At 39.2% G+C, this 12,695-nt stretch overlaps 1 protein-coding gene across 1 annotated transcript; it reads left to right on the forward strand.

Moving 5' to 3' along the window:
• The first annotated feature begins 11,553 nt into the window (after positions 1-11,553).
• Positions 11,554-12,447, forward strand: LOC108324608 (nuclear transcription factor Y subunit B-5). Its single transcript, XM_052875038.1, has 2 exons — positions 11,554-12,075; positions 12,175-12,447. Exon 1 carries the CDS (start codon positions 11,607-11,609, stop codon positions 12,060-12,062), a length of 456 nt encoding a protein of 151 aa, XP_052730998.1. The 5' UTR covers positions 11,554-11,606; the 3' UTR covers positions 12,063-12,075; positions 12,175-12,447.
• Positions 12,448-12,695: the final 248 nt, after the last annotated feature.

Consider the following 12,695-nt stretch of genomic DNA (forward strand, 5'->3'; position numbering starts at 1 on the left):
TCCATAAGGCCAACGAGTTAATGAAAAGCTTGAAGGTGACGGAGGTCAAACACATCTCGAGGAAGTAAAACGCATGGGCAAACGTCCTTTCTAAATTGTCAAGCGGTAAGGAGAAGGGACAACCCTTGGTCATAAAGAAAATCTTGGCAAAGCCTACAATCAAGTGTATGTTGGTCTCGACAGTCACCGACTCAGCCGACTGTTGAAAAATTAGGAGAGTGGAGACATTGTACACCCAGTAGACTCGAAGAGGATTATCCCATATGTTATTGTTGGGATGAACTCTTTAGGCAAGGCTTTTCTACTCTTCTATGGAAATGCATTTAAGGTGATGAAGTTGATTACGTCCTAAGAGAATTGTATAACGAGATTTGTGATTTGCATACCGAACGATGCACACTAAAGGCTAGTACCCTATGTGTCCGCTAATAGTTGCCAACTTTAGAGCAAGACTACAACGCATTCGTCAAGAAGTGAAAAAGTTTTCGGGACCATGGCAACAACATTAATATATTGTCCGTTGAGTTGCACAACATTGTTTCCACCTAGTCGTTCATGTAGTAGGAGATTGACTTTGTGGGTCCATTCCTGATTGGGAGAACCTAGAAGAAATTCCATTTGGTGGCCATAGACTATTTCATTAAGTGGGTGGAAGCCAAACCTCTGGCTACCATCACTACCCAACAGGTTCAGAAATTCATTTGGAAGATCATTTGTCACTTTGGTCTTCCCTGCACAATGACCACCGACAACGAGTGACAGTTTATTTACAAAAAACTGGTCGAGTTTAAAAAAAATTAGGCATAAAACACGTAACCAGCTCGGTGGAGCACCCTTAAACGAATGGTCAATTTGAAGAGGTCAACAAGACCATTATGCACGAGTTAAAGTATCACTTAGGGGACCCAAAATAATGATGGGTGAATGAGTTGCTAGAAGTCTTATGGAAATACCGTTGCTCACCACATGGTACAACCGACGAAAGCCCTTTCATCCTTACATATGAAACAAATGTTATTCTTCTGGTCAAAGTAGGCAAACCCTCTATCAGGAGGCAGTCGGGAGACTTGTGGCTCAATGGAATTCAACTAAGATTAGAACTTGACACCCTACCAAAGAGAAGGAAGGCGGTAGTAGTACGAGTGGAAGCCTAAAAAAGAATGGTTGCCAAGAGATACAACACCAAGGTTAAATCACAAAGCTTCTTAGAGGAAGAATTAGTATGGAGAAAGATGTGCGAAGCTAGAAGAAACCACAAACATGGGAAGTTCACTGCAAATTGGGAGGGCCCGTATAGAGTCATTGAAGATTTGAAGAATTGAGCATATCAACTCGAATACTCGAAGGAGAAATTGCTCCCCAACACGTGGAATGCGTCTCATCTCAAATTTTATTACAGTTAGAAGCTCAATGTAAAGCATTACGATGATTAATGAAATCAGAAGTTTCTAACCACTTCTTTATGCTAGTTACTTAACCCAACAATCATAATTGCATCAAAATCGCAAGACTAGGGAACGTTCTAAGTGAACTTTTAGCTCTGACCGATCAACGATGAACGTTCTTCGTGAACTCTCATTACATCAATATTGCAAGACTAGGGAATGATCTAAGTGAACTCCTACCTCTAACCAATCGACGAGGAAAATTCTTTGTGAACTCTTGTTGCATCAAAATCAGAAGACTAGAGAATGTTCTAAGTGAACTCTTAGCTCTAACCGATCGATGAGAAACTTTCTTCGTGAACTCTCATTGCATCAAAATCGCAAGTTTAGGGAATGCTCCAGGTAAACTTTTGGCACTAATCAATCGACGGGAACACCCTTCGTAAACTCTCATCGAGACAAATAATGAGTATGCACGCGACGACCTAAGTAAAGCTCTTAAAACATAGCAATTCGACAATCGGTCAGGTATGTTAAAGGAAAATCACATGATAACAACACAAATGCCAAAACTAAAAAACTGAACGTCAAATTCAAGAAAATAACAAAAATAAACACAAGTTCTTGAAGTAAAGTAATATTGCATTAATTTTGAATTGTGTATGAGGGCACACAAAAGATGACCAAACGAAAAACAAGGCAGCCTAATTCAAAAGTCTTGTTTGTCGATCGACCTTGAATACAAAATAACTTAACAAAATATTAACACCCAACACCCAGGAGGTACCTCATTCCTCCTCACCTGCCTGGCCCTCCTCTCATTCATCTTTCCTCCTTTTCGGCCTCTTCTACTTGACCCTAAACCTCAATACGCTGAGGCTCTTCTTGGACGATCGTTTGTTGTTCGTCGGCCTGAGCGGGAGGCGTGGGTATGTTCACCAACTACCCATGAACAACATGTTTCATGACATCGAAACCTTCATAGTTAGTATGGATGTTGAAAAAGACAACTGCTTAGACCAACGCCTTGTTGAAGCCGACGGTGTGATCGATATAAACAACATTGTTGAGCATATCGTTTTGCTTGGTCAGCTTGGCCTTTTGTGCCATCAAATCGTACTGCCCGGCCAACAAGTCCTTGCACTGACCACTCACTCTTTGATAGTTCAGCTTCAGATCATCATTCTCTAGCAAAGCTGTCGATAGGCTGTACGGGCCTCGGTTAGGGAAGAGACGACCTTTTTTTTACCTTCTTCAAAGGTCACACAAGCCTTCTTCGCATCATCCAGTTGGCGATTGAATTCCTAAATTGCCTTTAGGGTCATCTCCAAGTTCTGCTTAGCGGTCTGCAACTCCTCCGTAGAGGCGGTACCTTTAGGAGTTCCCATGGAGTAGGTCATGTAAATCCCTGCTTGTAGATGCAATTCAAAGGTGCTCTTGAAGAATGCCTTCTCCTTGCTCGACACGTTCTAGCTTGCTCACTTTGGCCACCCATTAAGGTCAAGCAGTCCCGTGAGGAGAGGCCCTTCAAGAGAACTCCTTTTACTTCTCTTTTTGGGAGGCGGAGGACTTCTTTTTAGAGGATTTTCTCTTCCCCTTATCCTTGGAGGTAGGGAGAATGACTATGACAGGTGCAGGCTGGGACACCTGCGAGGAAGGATGAATCATTCTTAGATCTTAGACTCTTCGAGCGGAAGTGGCAGTCATGGCGGGAGGGAACACGAAGTACCTTCCCCATGTTGCTTGACTTGTTCCTTACAACGAGCAACCATGATGGCGAAGGCACTTGATTGACCCTCAACGTAAGCAATCATGAGATCTGCAATGAAGTACAAAACTTAGATAAGTTAAAAAAGACAATTCTAAAATAGTACATAATAAAAAGTTTACAGAACACCCTACTACATAGAGTATTTGAATCAAGGTAATTTATGAGATCGTGGTAGGGGACGCGGCGAGGTAGCTAGCTATCAGGCCAATCGCTTCCTTTTCCACCAGCGTCATCAAAGATTTTGCGTAAGAGGTCACCCTCTTTTCATGCTCGATCTAATAGAAGGGAAACTTTGGCTGACCGTTATCAAAATAGGACCTCGAACGCCTGACCTCCTTTATATCTACCTTTATATAATTAGTCTTAAACCCTTTGTAAGACGTGTTGATGAGACTAAAACAAGTTTGATCTTTCTCGAAAATAAGGGACACCCAATACTTGTTGGGGTGCGGTCGAGTCCAGAAGAAGTAAAGGAAAGATGATGGCGTGGGAGTTAGGTCCAGGGCTTTGCAGACAACGATAAACATCTGCATGAAGGCCCACCCGTTCGGGTGCAGTTGAGTATGAGTCACATTCAGCTCCCGAAGAACGCCCATCTAAAAGTTGGAGAAGGAAAACCGGACGGACATGTCATGAAATATTGTAGTGTACGCATAGAAGAAGTCCAATGCGTACCCCTTTTTCCCGTGGCCTTCCTGTTCGTTCCTTTTGCAAACGACGAGCTTAAAACATTTGGTGTCTGCAACCTTCATAACCAAGTTAACGACACCCCTATAGTCCTTTAAGGATCGATCGATATAGAAGGAAGAAACTTAGTTCCCGACCTCGTGGGGAGCCCAACTGTACCTATGAGCGGGAGGTACTGGTGCGAAAAATTGTGTCCACTCCCCAACAACATCTACCTCCATGACATACTTGTATATGTTTAAATGATGTGTATGACATATCTTAATAATTATCACACTGTGTAATATTTGAAAATGTAAAAGAGTTTTTTTATTGAGAAAATATCCTAAGTTTATTGCATTAAGTTAAGATTATGCTAATATATAAGTGTTATTGTTTGGAAAGTCATAATTTAGTATACTACTTATATAGTACGACCGTCCAGTCAACCGAAGAGTCGGGCGATAAACCAATCCATGGTCCCTTGTGAGCTGGTCAGTAAACCGATCGGTCGGACTAAAAGCAGAGTTTACATTAAGATAATTATATTAACCTTAAGGTAGACCATAATCATTTGAGCCGTGATTAGACCAATACTAATCAGAAGTCCATCCTGAAATCTATAAATACAAGTTTGTGGTATTCAGGTAGTTGCTTACATGATTACACATTAATTGCCAACATTATCCGACATACGCTGACTTTAGCCTCAAAGTACTTTATACAGGTAGCATCCGAGTTTAACCAAACGGCAGCTAACGTGAATTGAAGGAAGAACTTTGACCTACGCTAAGAGATTGGAGACTGTGTGGGAAAGTATACTTAACCTCGATCCCTTAAACTGAAACACTTCCAAACAAAAGATAAGAATTATAATAAAATCTTTTATGCATTTGAATATCTAAATAGTTTAAAATAATATGTAAATTAGATGTTGATATATATTGTACTTAAAATTATATATATATATATATATATATATATATATATATATATATATATATATATATATATATATATATATATATTTATATAGTATGATTGATGTTTTTTTTAAATGTTATTGGAAAAGATATTTAGTTTCAATTTCTAATTAAAATTATTTATATAATACTTGAAGTTAGAGTATTCCTTTATAGTAAAACCATAAACTTCGTTGAGATGGTTAATAGATTCAAGCCTTTAATTCCTTTTAATTTATTACGCTCCCTACTACCGATAGAATGATTAGTATGGATGGAATTGAGTAAACAAAACTTGTGAAAGACTTACACATTTAAGTCAAAAAATAGTTAGAGAACAAGGCAACTCAGTATGTAAAGTTAGACAATAAGAAAAGAAATGAACATTTTTTAACTAGGAGATTGAGTGTAACTATATATGAGAAGTAAACATGTTTTGTTTAATTCTGTTACTTGGTATATTTTATATGATGCGTATGGATTGAAACAACTCAAATACTTTTATATTAATATATCTTTCTTATGATAAAAACAATCTCATTATGTGAATATAGGATTTGACCACAGTGGATTATTCCTTTATATATATAGATTTATTTCTTTGTTTTACGTTTGATTAATGCCTTTTTTTTATATTTTTTATTTTAAAATATGGGACCTAACTATGCAGGATCGACCTAATGGTGAAAGGAATTTTTTTTTTCATTATTTTATTGTTGACTAAAGGTTAAGCATGTAATCTTGGACATCCCTAGCTATGCCTATTTAAACAAGGGTGCCTTAATCATTAAATTGTTTTATGAAATTCAAATTCTGAGGCGGACATCAAGCCTCCTTTTTTGTTTTACCTTTTAACTCGTTTACAGCACATCTTTTTAATACAGTTTCTTACAATTTTTAACAATGAAACAAGAGCAAAAGCTGCTTGTTAAAAAAGGTTTTAACTTTACTCGAATAAGTATACGAGACATTAACATTTATTAATGGCATGTAAATAAGTGTTTTCTTTATTATGAGATTCCCTTAAGCTTATAAAGAAAAGCACAAAAGTAACTTTGAAAATGACTCTATTCTCTTTGTTTTTCATAATTGCAATTTTAGAAAAAAAAAATGTAAAATTAAATTAGTGAAATTTTTTTATTCTTTTATTTTAAAACATGTTTTTTTCTTTTAAATTAGAAACAAAGAAGACGAAAATGTATTTTAAAAGTATTAAATCTTAGTAAAAGTTATTAATCGTTTTATAAATTAGACAATACATAAGATAACTTTAAATCATTTTAATATGTTGATTTTGATCGCTAGAAACTTATAAACAAATATGAAGATAAAAAAGGTATGTTTCAGACCATCAAAAAAGACGTACAGGTTATAAATAAGATTTAAAAAATTAAAATAAAAATATACATTTTTATATTAGTTTATCTCTCTCTTTTATGTTACTATTTTAAGTGAGCTTTAATTTATCTCCTTAATATACAACATGTGTTCTTTCTCTAGAAGTTTTTCTAAGTTTCATCTATTTTTTTAAGTAAATGTTTTTAATATGCATACCTCTGTAACACAATTATAAACGGTAACATTTCAGCTAGGTTACACCTCTGTAACACAATTACGTGCATATTAAATTAATTAACAGAAAAAAAATACAAACATCATACAAGTAAGAATAAGGTTAATTGAAGTATATAATGTGCTACAAATATGGGTAGTCCTAGTTCATTAAATACACAAAAACTTTAAACAACACGGAGCACAAGATAACTATTATTCATTCTATTTTGATCAAGATGTCTTGTATTTGTAATTATACTTCAAAGTATATGTTAACTACAGTTACAAGTAAATAAACATTCAGGATTGGTTCATCATGAGTTTGAGCTAAAAATAATCAAAGTTAATCTGGTTTACTTTTTACGAGTCATATACTTTATAATTAAGTGAAATGACTCAACTTATTATTTTATGTTACTATATGAGTAGACCCGCACGGCAACGAACGGTCGGATTATGTAAATTAATTGGTCAGATTCTTATAAATTATTTGGTCACGACAACAATTGGACAGAGTTAAAACCCAATCAATACGGTAACGACTATTGATAATTGTTTAAGACAGGTGTTAATGACCATTAAAAGATAAATTAATTGGTCAGATTCTTATAAACTCTATAAATAGGGGTTTAATTTTGAGGTAAACTCACTTTTTGCTCACTATTGAATTACTAAAGGCCTACAGAAAAAATTCCCTACACTGACCGGTTAGCGTAGCAAGGAGTGGAGTAGCAAGGAGTGGAGAGACGTTCGACACCCAAGACTTTCAGACAGGCAGTTATCCTCGTCCCATTTCAGCAGGAACATTTTGGCGCCCACCATGGGGCCAAGGATATTTGAAGACACCCTAGCAAGACCATAAGAATGGCAGCACAATACCTGTTGGTACTAATATGCAGTAGATGCAAAGGAGGATGGAAGCCATGCAGGCGGAGATGGTGACGTTGAGGGCCGAGCGTGACACAACACTGAGGGACCGTGATGCGGGGCAAAGGGACCGCGATGCGGGGTAGAGGGCCCCGCCGAATCAGCAGTCGACAGCAGCCACTCGGACTCTCATAATGGAATTTCCTAAAACTGATCATGAGAGTTCTGATCAACGGTTCCAGGAGCCCCCATGTCCGCCTGGTCAACGTCGTTCGGGCAAGGGCGCTTCACCCTTTTACAGCTACAATAATGGAGGAGCAAATGTTGGATAGAATGCTCCCAACTCTTGAAAAGTATGATGGATCGGGCGATCCGGAGGAGCATCTAAGGTCTTTTGCGGATGCAATGGCGATATATTCACCTAACGAGCTGGTGTTGTACAAGGTTTTTTCTCTGTCCATCAAAGGAGAAGCTTTATCATGGTTCCATTCTCTACGTCCCAGAACTATAGACAGTTTTGGTACACTATGAAATCTGTTTGAGCAGAAATTTGCTTCTAATCGGGCAAAAAACCTGACTTATGTGGAACTAACTAAAATCAAGCAGAGAAAAGATAAAGGCCTGAGAGACTTTATGGACCGATATAATCGAATTGCTCGACAGGTGAAAGACGTTGGCAAAAAGTTCATCATGAGCACTTTGGCCAGAGCTTTAAGACCTTGTTCCTTTGCGGATAGCCTGTTCGCACGACCGTCCTTAACCTTGGGAGAAATTCAAGAGAGGGTCGTCGAGTTCATCCGGATTGAGGAGATGCGTGCAGTCCAAAAAATGCAGCATGAGTAAAAGGCCTCATCCTTAAGTCAAGAGCGAAAGGAGGGCAAAAAGACCAGTGCAATGAAGGGAATTGGCACCGGTTAATTTTACTCATTCGCACCGGTTCCTGAACCGAAGCATATTCAGGCGAGACAAAAAATTGTAGACTCTTTGTCTCGGTTACGAACCGAGTTATTTTGTCTGTCTCTACTGCCTCGGGTAGAACCTGAACCGAGGCAGTAAGATCTTTTTTTTTTCTTTAGCGTGCTTAGATTTTGATTTCAATTCCAGATTCTAATTTCAAATACCCCAAAACTGAAAAACCTTAAAGATGAACAAGACCCGCGCTTGGAGAAAATATCCTTTGCAATCCGAAGACATAACCACGCTGTTTCACAAACTCATATAACAAATTGTTTCACAAACTCAGATAACAAAACTGGAACCCCAAAATTAGATGAATGGCTGAAACCCTAAGTCGCAGAAACAAGAACAAAAATCCCAAATCCGAAAATGAAAAACCTAATTCTCCAATTCTCAATTTCAGAAACCCTAAAATGTCAAATTGAAAAATGATTCACTCCACTGTCGCCTTTGTCTGTCATCGCATCCCCATTCGCACCCAACACACGAAAACAGAGGAAGGAGGAGAAGGAAACTTGCGCCGCGAACGGCCAACGTCCTCGCGCAGTCGTCTCCATCGAAGACCTCGCCGCGCCGCGCCTCGCCGCTATCAGACGCGACCTCTTCGCGCCGCGCCGCACCGCTATCAGACGCGACCTCGCCGCGCCACGCCTCGCCGCTATCGGACGCGACCTCGCCGCTATCAGACGCAACCTCGCCGCGCCACGCCTCGCCGCTATCAGACGCGACCTCGCCGCGCTGCGCCTCGCCTCGCCGCTATCAGACGCGACCTCGCCGCTATCAGAAGTGTCCTCGCCGCGTCTCTCCACGTCTTCACTGGCCACTCACCTCCATCACAACACTCTCCTATACTGCCTCCTGGACTGCGTTCAAGGGAATAAGAGAAAGGGAAGAAGAGAAAGGGAAGAGGAGGATCTGGACTGCTCCGAGATAATATATCTGAGATAATATAACCATACTGTTTCGGTTATTCAGTTTAATCGGTGCCTATTATATCAGAAAATAATAAAAAATGAAAAGTATAATGGCAATTTTGAAAATATATTGAACCTTTATGCCTCGGTTTCTGGCTTAACCGAGGTAGTAGACATCTTGCGTTTCGGATTTTTTTAAACTGAGGCATATAACTTCCATAAAACTACGAAAATACCACCGTGCTTTTATACGCTTCGGTTCTAGTAAAACCGAGGCGTATATAGCGCGTTAAAATGACGTTTTTTTACTAGTGGGTGTTCGTGTTGAATGAACGGTGTGGGGGTGATTGATGGTCAGTTCAAGGAGGGGTTAGAACACTCGACCGGCAAAGCCATACTAAACACCTGAAAGCCATCGAACCTTAAGTTTTATTTTAGATAAGTATATAATGTAACGTACGATTAAGCTATCAATAATATCAGGTGTTTTCTATCTAATCTTCGACCTAGGGAACGTTCTAAGTGAACTCCTAGGTCCCCCGCTCGATGAGGAACGTTCTTTGTGAACTCTCACCTCAACCTCATCGACCTAGGGAACGTTCTAAGTGAACTCCTAGGTCCACCGCTCGGTGAGGAACGTTCTTCGTGAACTCTTACCTAAGCCTCTTCGACCTAGGGAACGTTCTATGTGAACTCTTAGGTCCACTACTCGGTTTTGACCTAAGGAACGTTATTAGTGAAGTTCTAGGTCCGCCGCTCGATGAGGAACGTTCTTCGTGAACTCTCACCTGAGCCTCTTCGACCTAGGAAATGTTCTAAGTGAACTCCTAGGTCCACTTCTTGGTGAGGAACGCTTCCATAGCTCTCACCTAAGCCTCTTCGACCTAGGGAACGTTCTAAGTGAACTCCTAGGTCCATCACTCAATGAGGAACGCTTTCGTAGCTCTCACTTGAGCCTCTTTGACCTAGGGAACGTTCCAAGTGAACTCCTAAGTCCACGACTCGATTTTGACCTAGGGAACGTTCTAAGTGAACTCCTAGGTCTGCCGCTCGATGATGAACGTTCTTCGTGAACTCTCACCTGAGAGTCTTCGACCTAGGGAATGTTCTAAGTGAACTCCTAAGTCCACCGCTCGGTGAGGAAAGTTCTTCGTGCACTCTTACTCGAGTCTTTTCGACCTAGGGAACGCTTTCGTAGCTCCTAGGTCCACCGCTTGGTGAGGAATGTTTTTCCCTGAACTCTCACTTGATTTTCTTCGACCTAGGGAACGCTTTCGTAGCTCCTAGGTCCGCCGCTTAGTGAGGAACGTTCTTCGTGAACTCTCACTCGAGTCTTTTCTATCTAGGAAACGCTTTCGTAGCTCCTAGGTCCGCTGCTTGGTGAGGAACGTTCTTCGTAACTCTCACCTTAGCATTCTTGGTCTAGGGAACGTTCTAAGTGAACTCCTAGAGTGCATCACTTAGTGAGGAACATTTCTATAAATCACCTGAGCCAATTCGACCTAGGGAGCAAGTTACTAGGATCAAACGATCGGTAGAATGGAACAAACCCTACGCAATACCAAGGTTTTGTTAGGGCTTGGGGCCTATGTTACTATATGGGTAGACCCGCATAACAGCAATCGGTCAGGTTATGTAAATTAATTGGTCAGATTCTTATAAATCGTTCGGTCACGACAATAGTTGGACAGAGTTAAAGCGCAATCAATACGGTAACGGCTATTGATGACTGATTAAGACATGTATTAATGACCATTAAGAGGTAAATTAATTGGTCAAATTCTTATAAACTCTATAAATAGGGTTTTAATTTTGAGGTAAATTCACTTTTTTCTCACTATTGAATTACTGAAGGCACTGAGAAAAATTCTCACTTGAGCGTCGGAGTCTATTCTGCAGGTCACCCCCCTACATTGATCGGTTACCAGAGCAAGTAGTGGAGAGACGTTCGACACCCAGAACTTTCAGACAAGCGGTTATCCTCGTCTCATTTTAGCGGAAACATTTTGTAACCATACAATTAAAATGTTAACCTATTTTACCAAACATTATTATAAAAATAGTAGTTGAAAAGAAAAGTACTAACTATATATAACTTAACAAACAAATAATTTAAACATTCAAACTATTCAAATATTATTGAAAAACATTACATTATTTAAAAAGACTTACATAATTAGAACCAGTAAATAATTATAATAAAAAACTTGTAAAACAATAATAAAAAATTATAAAGAATTATCATTAGTAAGTTACGGATCAATCCAACTTCTATCGGACTCACACTCGTTTAATATGTAGGTTAAGTTTCTATTTGACTCACTCGTAGGTCAAATTTGATCCGTAAATACCCACATGTCATCAGTTAAATACCCACATGGTGCGCATACACATAGACATGCACGTTTATAATCATGACATGTATCTGCAACAATACATATGCAATTTAGCTTGCTAGTTACATTATATATATTTGGTACTGATCAACTGAGAGCAACGTGTCTGTGTTTGACAGGACTAAACTACACAGATGGGTGACAACATCAACATTGGCAAAGTCTTAGACAGAGAAGGCTTTAAGTACAACTTCACATGTTCAACTTCAACTGCAACTGCAAGTGACACCTCTGCACAAGATGGGGTCATCAAGGAGCAGGATCGGTTGCTTCCAATAGCTAATGTGGGAAGAATCATGAAGCAAACTCTTCCCCCCAATGCCAAGATCTCAAAAGAGGCAAAAGAAACCATGCAGGAATGTGTGTCTGAGTTCATCAGCTTTGTCACTGGTGAAGCTTCTGACAAGTGTCACAAGGAGAAGCGCAAAACCGTCAATGGTGATGATATTTGCTGGGCCTTGGCTACCCTAGGGTTTGATGACTACGCTGAGCCTCTTAAAAGGTACTTGCATAAGTATAGGGAGTTGGAGGGGGAGAGAGCAACCCAAAATAAGAGTAACACTTACGAAAACAACATTGCAAACATATAATTAACTCCACAAGGTGAATGCTTGTTCCTCCAATTCCCATGCTCAACGTGATTCATGTAGGTCAAATTGCTACCTGTTCTTCATCTGATCTACTTTTCTCCTCACATTTCAGATATTCAAGGTGCTTCTATCCTTATTTGGTATATATGTATGACGTGAGTCCTATATGCGTAGACGTGTTTAGACCTTATCTTTTTTCTCTTCAGGGTTCAAATTTCTGGGTTTGACACTAGATCATCACCTTGTTGCTTGAGAATCGTGTGAGTTATAACTAATCTTTGTATTTGTATGTCCAGTAATAAGCTTTAATCATTTCCAGAATTCATTAGCAATACGCATGCGTCATATTTACTTGTAAATGCGAATTTCAAGTTCTTAATCTGGACATTGCTGGCTATAACTTTTTTATCCTTGGTTCTTCACATCATCTTTACTTGCAAATTGGGAATTTGAATATCTTTATTTGAACAATTGATAAGGCTGCTTCCAAGAGTTTTCACTCTCCATTAATTTCAGCGATGAAATTAGTACTCATATAAAATGCTCTGCAGTGGTTAAGTTAATCTCTGTAAGAGAATGGAAAAGAAAAGTTTGCAAGCACCCACTTCCCACAGTTTTATAGTGAATTGGAGG

Source organism: Vigna angularis, chromosome 3 (genome assembly GCF_016808095.1).
Source record: "Vigna angularis cultivar LongXiaoDou No.4 chromosome 3, ASM1680809v1, whole genome shotgun sequence".
NCBI classification, from domain to species: domain Eukaryota; kingdom Viridiplantae; phylum Streptophyta; class Magnoliopsida; order Fabales; family Fabaceae; genus Vigna; species Vigna angularis.

Coding starts and splice junctions, on each gene's coding strand:
- LOC108324608 (XM_052875038.1), top strand. CDS start 11,607: ATGGGTGACAACATCAACATTGGCAAAGTCTTAGACAGAGAAGGCTTT.